The sequence below is a fragment of the Copadichromis virginalis genome, linkage group LG2 (assembly GCF_057382275.1).
Source record: "Copadichromis virginalis isolate Kocher_CV1m ecotype Utaka linkage group LG2, C_Virginalis_male_GT1.1, whole genome shotgun sequence".
In the NCBI taxonomy this organism is placed as follows: Eukaryota; Metazoa; Chordata; class Actinopteri; order Cichliformes; family Cichlidae; genus Copadichromis; species Copadichromis virginalis.
The window spans coordinates 4160138-4178263 of record NC_140619.1 but is presented as its reverse complement, the minus strand read 5'-3'; the positions used below and the strand labels follow the sequence as shown (position 1 = coordinate 4178263).

Sequence of the window (18126 nt, the reverse complement as noted above, 5' to 3'; positions counted from 1 at the left end):
TTACTGCATTATTAAAGTAACTTGTTACATTACTGCATTACTTAAAAATGGAATGCAATTACACTAATGCAAACTTTAATCATTTGTTACACCCAACAGTGGTTGCTATGACCTGAACTGCTGTGGTGCTCGTGTGTTTTGCCCCTCAAAGCACCCCCCTCCCCCCTTTTCATTTTCTTGAAAGCACAACCTGCTTGGATTAAGTTCTGACTGCATGTGTAGCTACGAGTGTTGAATAACAACAACAAAAAACCCATTGAGAACAGAAAAGCCCTTAAAATTCCCAGTTCCTATGCACCAAATCCTCAATTAGCTGATGCTTCCAGGTAACTAATTTAAGCCAGAGAGTTGGGTTTTGGCTAAAAATGCTTGGCAATAAAAAATTGTTCCAGGAAGTAAATCCTACCACCCTAAAGGCTCGCAACAGCTACAGACTTCTCAGTACAGATCCACTGTACAGCTGTATTAAACTGTAGTGTTCCCTTTGTTCTCTATCTAACAAATCCTTTTCTAAATTAATTCATATTAAGTTTATAAGCTACAAGTCAGTGCTCTTGTCCACACTGTGTCTGAAGAATAAAGCAGGACTATAAACTCAAATTTCTCCTCATTACATGCGTTTACCACAGTGTCATTATGTATGTAATAAATACTATACTTGAAACACTAGTGAGCAGTGAATTTATATTTTTCATAATCAATGAAAGCTGTTATGATACACATTTTCTCCTCTGTAAAATGGAGCGCACTTGTGCTGCCAAAGTTCAAGTTTAATGGAAAATTATTGTACGTTTAAAAACACGAGATGTAGGGCTGGGCTATATCATACCGTTCATGGTAATACCGGTGTAATTTTGGGCAACGATAGGAAAATGAAATATCGCGATAGAATATGGGTAAAACGCGCATGCGCAGTGACTTTGTTTACATACGCACATGGCGGAGACGCAGAATGAGAAGAGCAAAAGCGGCTCGTTGAATGACACGGATGAACCAGAATTGGTTTGTAAAAATGCTGCAACTTCAGTGGACCTGTTTAGCTTTCGTCCGTCAGATACACAACAAAGCACTATTTTTGGTAGAGCATGCTAGCGGGCCGTCGTTATTACTGTGTTGTTTGGAAAATATGGCACACTTAAAATCAATCCTTCGATTTTTCTGAAACTCGACAGTGATAGTAATAATAAAAAGTAGCTGAAGGTCTGTGCCATAGTTCAAATTACTTTCAAATGCAACTGCTATAGAAAACTAAATGGACTGTATCGGTATTATGGTTGCATACATATTAAGTGGTAACCAAGTGCTAACCAAGACATCCACGACATCTAAGGGGTGTATGTCTACATATAAATATATCTATATATATATATATATTAGGGGTGCAACAATACTCGTATCGATATTGAACCGTTCGATACAGTGCTTTCGGTTCGGTACGCATATGTATCGAACAATACAACATTTTTTATTTATTTTATCAACTTTTCTTCTGACGATGCTGTCTGTGTTGAGCGCTCGGTGGATCTGCGTTCGATTACTCCGCCTAGGCTGCACTGTCGAGTGCAGATCCACTGAGCGCAGCACAAGCTAGCAAGGTAGAAGCTAAGCTCGTTGCAACATGGCAAATTGAACCTCCCCCACCCTCATTCAGAGCTGGCGTTTGGAACTATTTTGGTTTTCATGTGACGTATGACCCTGATGGTAAGCGCGTCATGGACTAAAGTAAAACAGTATGTCGGATGTGCCACGCAATGCTCAATTGGTGGGAACTAGTGGGTTAGCGCAGTTATCTTGTTAAGGTGTTGACGCTGTCCAGCTCCACGCACAGGGCGGTAACTTGTTAACGGAGATTTGCTGCTTCATGGCGTTGACGTCATTTTAATGAGATTAACGCTGACAGCACTAGTGGGAACACAACGAATATGACTGCACATTTACGCCGACATCATCCTAGCGCAAAGACAAGTGGAAGCAGACAAAAACAACAAGCACGCATGCTACAAACTTTACCTGAGTCATTTAGACAGTGTTAGCACATGATTCTCCTTATGGGGACCTGATATGTTTAATATGCTGCTGAGAATATATCCCAGAAGAAGCGTATAGTAGAGCTTTTATTTTGGAAAGAGCCATTTCTCTGTAATAAACTCTATTTTCCAAAGATGAGTGATTTCTCGATCAGATAGATTTATTTTTATTATTATTATTTTGTTCTTTCAGCAACATTAATTTTAAAAACTGTACTTTTGAGTTAAAATATATATTTATAATTTTAATAAATGACAAATTAAAAAGGCATGAACATTTTTTTGTATCGAAAAAATATCGAACCGTGACACCAAAGTATTGAACCGAACCGAACCGTGAATTTTGTGTATCTTTGCACCCCTAATATATATAGTTAAATTATCTCTCAGGTGGCTTACCGGTGTACCATTAATAAACCTACCTACACGTTAAACCTATAGAATAGAGTAAGGCAGAATAGTTTTATCCATATAGTGTCCTGAATGTATTGAAACGTAATATACCAACATAATAATACACAATTGAGGGCTTCTACCTGTTTTCCTATTGCTGAGCCCAGGCCCTAACTAAAGGAACGGGATTTTTCCATCTGGGATCGATAGCAATTTTATTTCCTCCTCATTTCTGCTACAATGAGTCAGTAGTTGCAAAAAGATTCACCAGAATGTGCCAGAAGAATATACGGTAATGAGAGTTCAGTGATATCTCTTCCAGCTGACAAAGCACAAATCCTGTCTTATTCAATCACCATTTGATATTATTTAAATACACAATATGTGATTAGCATGCTAGGTTTTTATGGAGTGTTAATAAGTGCAGATCCGTTTTGCAGCAGTTGTTTATATGTATGGTATATTTTCAGAAACTGTGACCCTTGGCGGTCAGACTTAATACAACAATGAGGCCTCGGTTTAGTCACGAAAAACCAACTCATGAAGTATCTTGAGCTCCTCCAACCCCGAACATGGACTGTGTCAGAGTGTAAAATATCAACAGGGTGGTGAAATAACATACAGGCACAAGTGGTTCCACACACTCCCTCATAAACATCACACAGCAATGGGATTTATGAGTTCTGAAAACATACAGTAAAGGATCAAGTTTTCAATTTTCTTTGTGTGTTGGTTAATGTGAAGTACGTGGGTGTGTGTCTGTGTAGCACAAGCATCTGGCTAGGTTTATTTAGTTTTTTAAAGCCTCAGTATGAAAGTAAAGTATTTAATTTGTTCTTCTTACTTTTCCTTTTCACCCTTTTTTCCATCTGTGTGTTACTGTGATGGTATATAAATCTTTGCATGTGCGCTTATTCGTGTAGCTGTTTTACATCACTGTTCACACTTCGCTGAAAGAGGAGCAGGGTCAAGCACTGAACACAAACAGAGATTAGCCAAAAATGGAGACAATATGGACGCCATGCAGGAATCTGGCAAACATACAGCTGCAGTGTAAAGCTTTAGCCATGATGGAGGCAATCCAGACAAGGTCAGAAATGATTCAGTGGAATTACTGAATTACTTCACGTTTGCTGCTCAGAGGGGATGACGGAGGGCCTCTGAGATAACAAAAGTGGAAACCAAGTGTGTCAATGTACTATATAGATGGGTTAAACAATATTTAACATGCATGTGAAAGGATGCACATATGCATTGCTGTAAATGAACTGGAGCGACAAGTTTCAGCAAAAACACAGCACTAAAGAATGTGGTAGTAACAATAACAGCATTCAAACTCGAAACATTTGTGACTAAAACACTATTCGGCAATGATCTGGACAACGTGCATGACTTATTTTCCCACGGTGTGCTTTACATAAGCGTTAAGTCTGACTAGTTACCAGTGACTTAACCAACAAACAAAAAACAAACAAACCAAAAAAAATAAAAAATTAATTACATTAAAAAACTATTTGAAAAACTTGTTTGAGACATTGCTTTACAAATATACTGCAGACCGATAACTTAAATAGACACTGAGGTATATGATCTGATAGGATGCAGAAAATGCACCGGCTCTTAATGTTGCACCAAGTCAGATATATTTAGTAATTTGCTCCAGCCTCAAATCATCCTGGCTCGTAAAACAACTGTCATCTTCCAAAAATAGATGATGTCCCCATCGATAAATTATTGCTTCCTCGCCAAGTGACGAACCTGCTGCTCAGCAGGGGGCAGAAACGCTGCAGCAGTTCCTCAAGGATGCGAAAACAGCAGCAATGTGCTTGTGTCAGTGTTAAACGACTATTATGCGTTAAAAAGCAAAAGAATAAATCTGGCTGCAAATGAAACATTTAATAAAGTTAAATGTATGTCCTACAAATTATTGTTTTTGTACCGACGGGTTTGTATTTATGCATAAAATTACCTGAGTGTGCTGAACTTGTAATTACTGCATCTGCCTTGATTTATGTGTGTGTGGGTGCCTATAAGCATACGTGCGCTCTTTTATGTCTGCGTGTGGACAGCATTTGTACCTGGCTGTGTATGCTTTTGAGACTGTGTGTCCGTCCAGCTGCTGCGCGTGTAACCCTAGTAAACTTCAAGGCAGTGCTCTGCTCTGCAGAATTAACGAATCTCTCACATCCATCGCCACGTGCCGCCTTTGAAACAGACACCGACGGCCTCGGCTCAGCACTCTCAATCATGCTCTCGCTCGCCCACCCTGCTCTGCCCTGTATCAAATTATATTCTAGTCAAATATCTGCTCATTAGCAAAAGTTTTGTCCCCAATTAACCTTTTTTCTCTTCTTACATTGTTTAATTAATTTTCACAACAGGCAATCGGTGCAATCAAGGCGGCTAAGGAGCAATGAGAGGTAGATGAGGCTGAAAACAACCTTTCTACCTGGGTTTCCTCCCAAATCTCAGTTTCTACTTAAAATAGGACTTGCCTGTTGATAAAGCTGATCAAAACACTTTCTTTCTGAACACTTCCATAAGAAGTAAAAACAACACATTGCTTCAAATTTGTGCAGAGAGTGAAATGAAGAGTCTACAATACATAAGCCTGGAAAGGTCTGACCATATAAAACAATGTTCTAAGATGTTCACTATACATTTCTCCCTTCCTCTCATGTACAATTGGGCTCCGTCTTCTACGCCCTCTTCCCAACAATGAAATTCAAGTTGACTGACAGCTATTTTGTCACAGTGGACAAACAACAAGTAAAAAATATATTTCCTGACCAGCTGAGGGTGTTGCACCAAAAGCTAAGTTTTGAGTGCTGTGATTGCTAGCAGATTGCTGCTTAGACCTCTAGTTTGCATGGAAGATGCAGACTTGTCTGCAAACACTTGGAAACAAACCACTGAGCAGTAGCGAAACCTTAAACGTGTCACGCAAACTGGAAACAGAGAGCGTCTGTCTTCAAAGTAAAAGTTATGCCTCACTGCTGAAGCAACATATTCACTTTAAATGAACAAATGGTCTCTGTTTCCAGTGTGAGGTGCACTTTTCAGTTTCATTAGCCGTTAAGTGTTTGGCAGTCATTTCCATACAAACTGTGGGCGACTGCGGCAATCTGCTAGTGAGCAAGGCAACTGCAGCATCATATACCTCTTTGCAACCAATTTCAAGCAGCAACAGCCAACAACCTCTCACCTACACCTTTTTTCCTTGTTACCAGTGGTTGCCAGACAGTCGCTAATACAGGGGTGTCGAACTCCAGGCCTCGAGGTCTGGTGTCCTGCAGGTTTTAGATCTCACCCTGTGGCAACACAACTGAATCAAACGATTAGTTCATTACCAGGCTTCTGGAGAAATTCAACACATGTTGAGGAGGTCATTTAGCTATTGAAATCAGCTGTGTTGGATCAAGGACACCTGCAGGACACTGGCCCTCGAGGCCTGGAGTTCGACACCTGTGCGCTAATAGGTGTGTAGGCCTGTGTGACTGGGGCCTTACTTGTCAACTCCTAACCTGCCAAAACCCCCACCAAGCTGGCGTTCTAATAATAACTGTAGAATTTTTTTAAGTCTGAAACCCAGAAATTACTATTCCCTAACAAAGAGCCCGGTCTGTAGACCACTGCTCTGCTTACTGCTGAACTCTGCTGTGATCCGTGCTGGAATGTAACTGTCTAGCCACACTTCAAAGCGAACACCGAACCTGTTGAGCGTGAATATGCCACAAGTGTGCGGATGAGCTTGTTAACTTTGCACAAACATGCACGTATCACCGTTTCGGCACGGATCTGCACGGGTGCTCATTAGGTGTTCCAACGTGCGTCCCCATGCTGTTGTGTATGCATTTAATTGCGTACATGCTGACAATATGCGGTTGTCTTCTTGAACTTCAAAGTTGCTGGCATGCTCTGCTGTGTGAGGCTACATGCTGAGAGGATGTCTTTGATGAACAACTATTTACAACAATGTAAAACTAACCCTCACATCACGATGCGCCGCTGGGCCATGTTTCAACATGACTCACCCCAATTCCTGCTTTGTTCAACAGTCATTCTTGTTACTCAGAGCTGTTTGTGGATTAATAACAATGCAACTTTTTTGTCTACACTCAGTGGGATGCTTTCTTGCTCACCTCAAACTGTCGTATTTTACTCCCCTAGAGAACATTTTAGTAGAGAAGATAACTGCATTCATTCTGTGTGTGTTCCAAGTACACGCTGTATCCCAGGACCTATTAACTACATATTGACATGCACTTCAAAGTAAAACAAAATAGCACGTTTCTTTGATAGTGAATAAATTCTGCTAACAACCAGCAAAACCATGGTGACACTGCTGGAAGCCTGTGAATGACCGAAGGACACTGAAACAGACGTCTGCCTTGATCCAATCGATGCAGTATGTCGGACCGCTGTCTTTTCGACCTAATGAGGTGTCTGAAGTCATGATGTAGCAAACCATCACTAGTATAGTAAAGAGAAAGGAATCTGATGGGTCGACTGGATGTTAACTTTCTGGCTTGTTTAAATTATTTAAAAATTGTCTGACAGCAGCGATACACACTCCTTTCTCACTAATATTCTTACTTCTGTTTTACCTTATAGCTGATACTAGTAACTATTCTTTTGGTCACTAAGAGCACAATAGTTTAAATCAGACACACGTAAAGCTAAACGTTAACTGTCAAAAAATATTAGCCTTGATTGCAACTGTGCAGGCAGCACGGTTGCATGGTGGTTAGCACTGTTACAGCACAGCAAGAAGGTCCTGAGTTCAATTCCACCATCAGGCCGGGGTCTTTCTGGGTGGAGTTTGCGTGGGTTCCCTCCGGGTGCTCCGGCTTCCTCCCACCGAGATAATGCAGTTTATGGGGATAGGTTAATTGATTAATCAAAATTGCCCATAGGTGTGAATGCGGGAGTGAATGTGAGCACGAATGGTTGTCTGTCTCTGTGTGTTGGCCCTGCGACCTGCCCAGGGTGTACCCCGCCTCTCGCCCTATGACAGCTGGGATAGGCTCCAGCGCCCCCCGCGACCCTGAAAAGGAGAAGCGGACGCGAATGGATGGATGCAACTGTGTATAATCTTATGTCAAAGTGCTAAATTCAGTATGTTTGATACATAAACACTTACATGGCGATGAACACAGAATAAATCACAACACAAATTTAGGATTGAGATGTTCAGGCAAAAAAAAAGGAGGGAGGGAGGCTGACGCAGCACTTAAATCTCCAAATATCATATACTCATTAAAATGCAAACAGCGTTAGAAAACAGCATTGTGGAGAGGAGCTTGAGGTCACGGCCACAGAGTGTGTGGTGTGTGTTTTCGTGTGAGTGTATCAGTTTTCAGGATACTGTCACACTGATCAAACTCAGGCCTGATAGCAGAGGCGCCGTAGACCCATTGCTGTATTTGCCTAAGAACCATGGGGAAAACTACACACACATCTTACCCAGAGAACAGAGAGGGAAATGTATTGTGCATGCATTTTGGTGAAATATAATGCGCTGGAATGCTGCAAAATTATGCAAGTAACTACATGCAGACGCACACCTGATGGCTCGGAACAAAACCCGTCTGTTGGAGCTCATTTCTTCTTTAATGGTGACGTTATCTGTTTCAAATTACATGTAATTTCTTAAGATATTTCTGTCTGCGGCAATTTTCTCTAATCATATTTTTTCTTTGCTTATTTCATTCCAGCTATGCCGAACGTTTAGAAATAGGCGAGATAAAGCATTTAATCAAACTTCCTGAAGCTTAAATAGATATGAAATAGAGGCAGCTTTAAAAAACTGTTTAGACTGCATACCTATAAACACATGACAGGAAAACACTGACAAGTCAACAAGGCTTCATCAAATCCAGATAGAGCACCAGCTTTGGGATGCATAGTTCAAACTGCGATAAGCATTTTGATAAGTGGAACAAGTTTTTCCACGCCTGCTGCTTTTTATTCAGCTCAGTGTGAGTTGTTCTGTCGTATCCTGTCCTGCTTGCTGTCAGTGCAGTGACATCTGGAAAAGCCAGATGTAATTGCTGGAATCCAAAAAGTGACAAAAAGAGAATAAAGGAGGGAATCGCTGAGAATAATTTGCTCTCCATGTCGTCATTAAGACATCAAAGCGAACGCAGAAGATACAGAGCCTTTCAGCGTGGACACAAATGCACTTTGGAGGAGAAGAGTAACAAACGAGGGAAGAACAGAAAAGAACAGAGGGGAAGGGAAGAGGAGGAGGAGGGATGGTGTGTGCTGAAGAACCTGTCTTTGGCTTTGATGACGGCACAACAGTGAAAGCAGCAAAAGCAGACAAAAGTTTCTAAAACTTCAAACGAAAGCTTTTTGTAGCACAGGTCTGCTCGCTCTTTCTCCCCCAGTTCTCCATTCTTCCCCCCCCTTTTCTCTTCAAACATGTCTTTGCTAATTGCCAGACCCTGTTCTGCCCTCCGCAGGCTCTCCACTCCTCTCAGGTCTATTCAGCACGGGGGTTGTTACAGAGGGAAGGCCTAATAACGTGCTCTAAGTGGACAATGGAGCCTGCGGGGCCAGCGACAAAATCCTGGTCTTAATGAGAAAAGACTCCTCGAGCGAACAAGCAGGTCTGTCAATAGACTGGCCTATTATGGAGTTACAGGGCAGGGTGGGAGGGTGGGGGTGTATGGCATGTGTGTTCCAAGTTATCTGCGCATGAGTTAATATCTATGTGATAGAAAATAAATAAATAAATAAATAAATAAAATTAGTGTATAAAAAGGAAAAAAATACACGCGTCTAGGTATGGCAGCATGAATGCTTGCGTATTTGTGTGTGTGTGTGTGTGCTGCTACCCCCTGAGGGTAACAATAGTTAACAGGACTAATCCTCTAGACCGTATAATGGCCACTAAGCTGTCTATTCAGAAGTTCAGCTCCCCTGCTAACTCCTCCGATCAGGCACGAATACCCACACTCAGCCATTCACTTCCCTTTCCTTCGTTCTTTGTAAAACTTTCGGAAACTTTTTTTGTTGTTGTCTTGATCAGTATATCATTTGATTCATATCACATAGCTAATCGCATATTTAAGTATTTTTAAATGGAAATATCGTGCTGCAGTATCCCTCATGGTTTCAGCAGTTTAAAGTATTGTTTATCTGTTTAAACAGAACCCAGAGATACACTATTATCCAACTATTATATAACTTACATTATTCACAGATTTATTTGACGTACTACATGTTAGTTATCTGTTGCGCTACTCCCTCCTCTTTCTTAATCCCTCATTTCCTCCCTCCTTCTTCCCTCCTCTCCTCCATCTTCCCCTCCTCCCAGTCATTTGTAGTGTGTGTGTGTGTGAGAGACTTCACCAATTATTTTTTTGGAGAGGTTAACCCCACTGCTGTGAGTTTGTAGCGTCATTGTTGCTCTGTGTGAGGGACTGCAAGTTATGCAGAGAGGCTCTCCGAAGCACCTTGTTTGCTTTCATTTGCAGGTGGGGTGAGGCTTTGGAGTGGCAGTGGGTGGCTGTTAAGTGATGGGGGTGCAGGACACATCTCCCATAAGGACCCACTCTGGAAACAGCGAGTGTCTCCTTGAGAGGCTTTGTCGATGCCTCTTACAATTGCACCGAGCTCTCCCTGCTAAATCACCTGCTCACATCTTAACTTGTTGATTCTCTAACAGCAGGCTGTGATCTCTAAATGTATCATTTGTTTGTTAAAAATGTATACTTTTATCTGCAGTTATCTTTTGTGGTGTCTGATGTCCAGGATGGACAGTTATCAAAAAATGTAAGTTTGGATTATGACTCTTTTTTGGTTTAAAATAGAGATTAAATTGGTAATCATGCTGACATTTTCTGTCTATTCAAAGTTAAGAGGTTAAGAGCTTCTCTTAAGCTTATACGACTGTGTAAAAACTTTGCAAAACAGAGCATCTTAAATTAAAATGTTTTGTCACACAGTAATCTCTGGTTAAAGACAGTTAGATTTAAGGGTTTTAAACCCTTTGGAAGCAATTTTATGAGTTTATAACAACCAAAATCAATAAGAATTAATAAAATGTTACTGAATTTGCACTTACCTATGTCATTGATGGTCATCAGAAGCACACAGCGCACTTATTCTTAGTACCCCATCGAAAAAACAAGATGTGGTTCCGATGTCTAGTTCGGCATAAATGTAATGCGACATGTGTTCTGTGAATTTATTAAAAATATAGATTTTTTCCAAACATTTTTTAATTGTCCATAATACAAAATGGTAGATTTTTATAGAAAAACATTTACCTTTAAGACCTTTTAAAGAATTATAACCATAGCTCTCCACTCTTCCACTTCAAACCCAGTTTCTACAATTATATTTCCTCCAGTCTAGCTTGCTTTCATTGTGATATGTCCTCACCCTCCCTGCCTTTCAGATTCTCCCATCTTCTATCACTGTTGGACACGTCCGCCTTAATTGACAAACCGAGATACTTTAAAGCATCTCGCATCCTCAAATTTTCAGTTTCGTGTAGTTTTACCCATATCTGGGGACGGAGTGCACTTCATGATGTGAGTGATGGGGCATCAAATGATACATATAAAACCCTGCTACATTTCTTATTAGTCTCATGTTTTTCACTCAAAGGACGCTGCTGTGCCAAAACACACAGAGAGGTAACATTACACCTCAGATTAGCTGTGGGACAGTTGCTGTGGAAACCAAGGGTGAAAATGTGTTTGCTTTAGAGTTTTGAGGAGCTGGTAAATGAAGTTAAGATCAAATTCCTTCCTCAAACAGAATTAACAGAGCGCAGAATACAGCAAAGAGCAAGACGGAGAGGATACGTAGAGGTCGAGTGCCAGTAAAACAGAAATACTCTGCATACTGAGCAGTACTGTCTTTACTCAACAGCTGTATTTGCTATTAAGTTGACTTAAAAAAAAGCAATTACAGCATTAAATTGCTACATTATAAGTTTGTCAGAACGTGTAATTTTAAAGAAAGCTACCTGCACTAAAGCTTAATGGTTTTTCCCAGCCCATTAATCTTTCTGACACACGTACGGCTCTCACCTGATAACCCAACAGTAACACATTAATACAACATCTATGAATCAACCACAATGTTAAAACTACCTTGGTAATACTTAAGCAGTCTGGATGGATACTTTGGCTCCTGTGGATCTGTTTGCTCGGCGCACACACTCTTGACGGCACTGAGATCTGTGAAGTTTGGAGGCCTGGTCAGTGCCTTGGCCTCTGAGCTGTTACCGCGCAGTTGCTGTGGTGCAGCAGGGCACACCGTCCTGCTAGTCTTCCAGATTCTTCCACAATCAAGCAGATGGTGCTTTTCGAAGTTTTGGCCATATATTGTCGATACCAATATGCATTTAGCTTCTACTACTAGCAGTAACTACATTAGAAGTAACGAGTGGGAAAGTGGAAGCAGATGTCAGTTTTCCCTAACTCTGAATCTAACTCTGACACACGACAGTGAGAGGAATGGGAGGATTTCATAGAAAAACTGTAATTTAAAGAGTTTTCAGCCTTCAGTTAGACATACCACTTACACTCTCTGTAATCATATGAAACGTGTGCTTCACTTCAGTTTTCGGGTGGATTTTCTCCTCAAAATGAGTCACTGCTTGGGCCTTGAGAAAAAGGCTTGTTGACTGACAGATGGCATCTAGTGCGGAGAATTGAAGTCAAAGCTAGCACGGGGTATTTAAGACCCATTAGGGGTCTGTGAGAGCTTTACTTGGCGTACAATCAGTAGAGAAAAAGCCATATGCACTCAGACACACACACACACACACATGGACATACACAGATGTTAATGGAGCATGAAGGCAAACAGAAGGCAAAAGAACGAGGAGGTGAAAGACGCTCAAGAGAAAAGACGTCTCCTCTTGACTGGTAATGCTGAAGGAATCCAACTGCAGGAGGGTTTTGAGAGAAATACAAGAAGGATATTTGAGGTGGATGAAAAAAGGACGGGAAAAAAAGCAGAGAGAAGGTGACTGTGAGAAGAGTTGGTTGTAGTTTGCATGAGAAGTTAAGAGAGATAAGTATTCGTGGCTACTATTTTCCACAGACCACCTCAGTGTTAGGTAAAAGGAGACGCAGCAGATACAACTCTCCTTATCCCTACACTGCTTTGAATGCATCTCAACCTGTTAAGACAGCTTTTCCAAGACTTCCGTAGATTTTATTGTTCTCTTTTATTCTCCGGCATTGTTGACGGCTCTGTTTTCTTTTGCTGCGTCTCCCCCATGTCCATCTTCTTTCCTCCTCTTTGCTGGAAGTGAAACGAGGCAGAACGAGAGGATGTGGGACAGACAAGCGTGAAATGGAGGCAGGGGCCTCTGAGGAGTGTGCGACTGTGCTGATGTCAGTTTGCATCTGTATTTTGTCCACATTTGCCGGTGACATGTGCATGTGAGGGATTGGACAAATATTTTCCTGTCCCGTCTTGTTGACATGTATATGCAAAAAGATGCAGTAAATATATCCATGTGCATCTTAATGTTTATCGTTACAAGAAACAACAAGGTGGTAAACAGCTTTTGAAACCTGAACCCGTTCTTTCTGCTGCGTCATATCTGCCTGAACACGCACGCATACACACCAGCATGTTTACATCTCCACAGTGCCACCCTGATATCCGGAGCAACAGCTTTGTCTACTTCACTGTAAGGGCGGCGTGTTGTAACAAAAGCAGGACCAAAGAGAACGGAACAAATGTGATGCGGAAACGAACAAAATGACTGTGACAGGCGAAGAAACAGGCGCACATACACTCTTTCAACTCTGCCCTAACTTTCTGCAACTGTTGGCCGAATCAAGCATAAGCTCGTGTCATTTTTAAATGCAAAGACTTCTGGAATACAATGTAACTTATTTCTGATTTTTACCATACATTATTAAAAATTCCCAGCTGAGACTTCTTCAGTTGAGAATCTAATAAAATTATGCGCTATAATGAAACAGGTATTTCCATAAGGAGAGACAAAGGAAGGGAACTTCTCCTGGAACCAGATCCCCTGCTATTAAGGCATCTTTAAGTTCAAGAGGAGGAGGGGTAAACAACGTGATGATTTCTGGGCTCTATCTTAAAATGACAGCTTTTTTAATGTTTTGCGCTTTTTACTGAGAACCTACTTCCTGTAAGGCCTCAAATGCTAGAGTGAACACCAACTAACCTGAGCAGAAATGGTTAATTTGTCAAGTAGGTGGATGAGGTAGCGAGGGCAAGACACTGGGTTACTTGAGATTCATTTTAAGCTCTGCGCAATCACAGACACATACTTTTCTCTCTTTGCGTGTGACTCACACCAATTAAGTTGCAAACCTTGGCTGCCACTACATCCTCTCCAGATGAGGCACCAGATATCTCAATTAAAAAAATCAGAAATTTGAGAACACGAAATAAGAGGGGGCATCAGGATGGAGAAACTGACGGATGGCGAGATGATGTTGGTCTGCAACGTGATCTCATGTGTTAGCTTCTGGCCGGAAGACAGCTGCGGTCTCACACATGCAATGCAGTTTAATGAAGAAAGACTGAACGTGCAAAAACGAGCTGGATTTGCTGTCAAAGAAGTGCAGGCCTACCAGGAAACAAGCAGTCTCAGGCAACGATGTGAAACCATTTATTTGGTGTGCAGTACCACATTAAAGTTTCATGACAAACAGGGCGGAGCTGTGTGATGTCAGGAGTTCACTGCTATTAGTGGGCTAATCCTGGCATTAAATCACCAGATGTTATTGAAGAAACAATAATTTTCTAAATCAATTTTCTTCATAGTCCTGCTTTGGTTTTTGCCATTTGTCATGTTTAATGTTGTGATTTGTCTTGCTTCAGTCTTCATTACGTAGCCACGGCTTGATGAACATAAATCATGTACAACCGTATTTATTCAAACATACGTTAGGTCGAGGTTTGATATCTTTCTCTGCCTGTCTTTGCGCTTTGTTCTCCAATTATGAACAGATGTCAGCTGCTATGGTTGAGCTCTTAAATCACCACAAATCATCATGTCACCCACTTGCGAACAGACCTGCATATGCACACTGACACACACGCACGTGCTCATTAAAACTCAAAACCGCATTTTTATGCGCACATGCACTGAAAGCACGCCTAAATGCAAGCATGCACGCACACACACACGACTCCAAGCCATTTCCTTCCGTCCTTTTTATGCACAGTTTCCCAATTCTGCTCCAGACATGCTTTCATTGTCATCGCATCTGGTTTAAGCTATAAATGTTCTATAATAAAAGAAAAAAAAATTCACAATATGAAAAGACAAAGTTAAAGAAAAGCGAATAAGGGAGAACAAAAGAGAAGAAACTCCACGAAAAGACTGCGGGAGTACGAAAGAGAAGCTTGCCTCGCCTTTTCAGTTTTTTTGAAGGTCACTGTGGTTTGTAGAGCAGAAAAAAAATCTTTTTTGGTTTCACTTTATTGGTGGTCCAATAAATCTTCTCACAACGACGCATGAACATACGCGCATGCAAAAGTCCTCAAATAAACAACCACACACTCACACAAACACACGCACACATTTTACTTACAAACATTTTCCAACCTACACACAATAAAAGAACTAACCCTTCAAAGAATCTTCCAATTTCCCCACATCAACAAAAGCCTGCCTTCACAAAATGCCTCTCCATGCCTTCCAACCACTGAGGCGGAGTACAGTGGGTGTTTTACGGCAATCGAATGCTAAAACATCTGGGGAAAATAGGAAACTGTGAAAATATTGGTACAAATTAAACGTGGTTGGAGGAAAATGAGCCAGCTGACTGGGGGAAGGAGGAATGAGCGCTGATATTGGGTGCTAATAAGAAAAAGGTGTTAAATGATACTCTTGGTTAGAAATTGAGAGGGAAATACAATAAGATGCAGGTGTGGGCTCATTACTGTGAAACAGACCGGTCATAAGATAATTAACACAGGACCACACAGGTAAGGAGGGGAGATGAAAGCGAAGAGGACGTGTGGTGGAAGCAAGGAAGCGAAACAGTGAGAGAACCCTTAGCAGAGCAGCAAAGTACATCAAACAGAGAAACAGGTAAAGGTCCACAGAGTAAGGTATTACAACAACTACTGCTCCATGCTCTGAGCATCCTTACCAATGTAGATTGATCCAGCTACGAAAACAGTTTCCAGAGTCTGCAAGCCACGATCATTTTCTATTGGAAACATACAAGTTACATTACCCTGCTTGGATTTTTAATTAATTACATGTACATGTACATGCATGCAAAACTCTCAAGCCAATCCTTGCTGCTCTAATGAGCTTGAAAGTCAATATATTGTATGACTGTCTACTTTTGCACAGTTTACTTTGCTTTAAGTGGAAAGGATCCTATTCTCAAGTTTTGATGTTGTAATTCACAGGATTGGTTCTCATTACCAGTGAGACTGACAAACACATAATATACATACATTTGCCCAATTAACTGTGCATAGCATGAACGTGTGTGTGCATATGTGAAGTGAGTGAAAGGGACAGTGAATGAGGGAGGGGAGAAGGGGGCAGCAGCTGCTTGCCTGGATGACCTCAGCGGCAGCTGTTGCCCCCCAACCCTTCCACCACCGCCCCCGCCCTCTGTATGCCAGCTTGCCTTTGAAGTTCAGGTCAAGACCGATGCAGCTTTGAATGCATACCGATAATAATTACAGGAAAATAAAAGGATATTTTCGACCGGCAATATGCAAATTTATGGAAAACTGGGACTGAAACTGTATTGTTGACACTATAACCGAAATTCAGACCTGTCATTTCAATGATAATAAAATCTATGCTGTATCTATAGGAAGAAAATCTTCATATTCATTGATAGATAAAACGCTGCATCATTAGGTTTTCTGCGAGTGTTGTGTTGTCTAAGATTTCAACCTGGCTCCTGTTAACTTTGGTGCATGACTTAATTTCAAATTGAAGATACTTTTGTCCTTTTAAAACACCGAATGAATGAATTTGCATCGGAGCATTTCACTCAACCCAGTCTTTGAAGTGCCGACGCAGTATAGAGAGTACAGCTTTAGTCAGATTCTCTGGAACGCTATGCAGCCTTAATCACTCTGCTGGCATCCACTCTACTGACTGAAACCTGACACACACACACACACACGCGCGCACGCACACACAGAGACACACACAAAATCGGGTGGCATGTGCACAAACTCGTGGAATGAAGCGCGCGCGCACACAGACGGGTGTGGAGGTTCACCGGCACACAGACCCAGACACACGAGCAGGCAAAGACAGAGGCTTGCATGTGTAAATGTACGCTGACATACTGTCCCTCCAACAGGTATTTTGTTTACATGGATAAGAGTTGAGGGAAGTGGTTATTTGAGTCCATGTACATAAAATAAAATACACACTTGTATTTGTGCAACAAGGTTGTCAGAGGAGTCACAGACTACTGCCTCCACATAACAGCTCACCCACCCAGACACTAACAACAATACAGCCTTCTGGGCATTGTATAGGAAAAAGAAACATGGCACAACAAAGCCTCTTTTATAGTGGCATTAACATTGAGACGCACACACAGATGAGGAATTTCCATGCCTCCGGACTAACAGTTTGCATCGCCTGCACTGGTGCAACTCAATTTTACATTTACCATTTACTTGAAGCACAAAATGATTCATTTCGTGCTCAAACAGTTCTACTACGTAATTCATCCAAAGGTTCACATTGATGTCTCATGCACCAAACACTTACCTATCACAATAAGTGTGTAGTTGACATTTACGCTGCCAAACCCATTGGTGGCCTTACAGATGTAAGTTCCTGCATCGTCCATCTCCACCTCCTTAATACGCAGAGCGTGCTGTGACACCCTGAACCGTGTCCAGCCCCTGTGGATGTTGCGGCCATCTTTGGTCCACATGATGAGGGGAGGGGGGTCACCCTCCACAGGGCAGGGCAGCTTAACCGTGCGACCCAGACGTGCGCTCTGCCGATGGTTCACCCGCTCTGACACCCTGGGGGGACCTTGAGGGTAGAAGAAAAATGAAAACTTTAGTACCGGTAGTAGCATCAGCAGTAAATTCAGCCTGGTTATGTAAGACCTGAATAATTAGTATATTAGTATACTGGGCATGAATGAAGAGTGTGCAACTTGATCTACGAGAAAATGGATCATTCTGACCCCTCCAAGAAAAAGACAAAATACTACAGTTTTGAACAAATTTGTTGTTTGACAAGCTCATAAGTTAGATTATAACTTAAATACAAAATACAATCTAATTATTCCAGGAAGTTCAAGAAGTAAGTTTACTCCTTGGTAAATTTACAGTCTTAAAAGCATCCATTGGAAGCAAACACAAAGCCAATTAGTAAGTTTAATATCATTTGATATGCCACACTGACACGAAGCCAGGCATGACCTTGACCGCTCGGTAGCCGCTCTACTGTGAAATAGCACACTAGGAAAACAAAAGGGATTAAAGTAGCCTGATTGAATTGGAAAGGTGGGAGGAAATGATGGAGAGAAATGGAGGGGACAGAACAAAGAGAGGGGGGGAGAAACAGAGGAAGGAAAGAGGGAAGGTAAGAGGAGAAGCGAGGAGGAAATGAATAAGGGAATAAGGGAGTATGGAATTTAAGGGAGTAAGTCTGCGAAGAGAAAGGGAATGAAATACGAGTGAATAGGACAGGCATACAAAGAAAGACAAACAGAAACACAGAGAGGTGGAA

General features: G+C 41.5%; 1 protein-coding gene across 2 annotated transcripts in view; it reads right to left on the bottom strand.

The window, feature by feature from the left end:
- fgfrl1a (fibroblast growth factor receptor like 1a) overlaps positions 1-18126 on the bottom strand; it is a 66870-nt gene that overhangs the window by 23220 nt on the left and 25524 nt on the right. The window contains exons 3-4 of one of the 2 annotated variants that reach the window (XM_085468626.1): positions 17149-17421; positions 15542-15601 (exon numbers count right to left, since the gene is read on the bottom strand). In XM_085468626.1, coding sequence (XP_085324752.1) covers positions 15542-15601; positions 17149-17421 — 333 coding nt within the window. The remainder of the gene's footprint in view (positions 1-15541; positions 15602-17148; positions 17422-18126) is intronic. The other variant, XM_085468637.1, reaches the window with a different exon arrangement.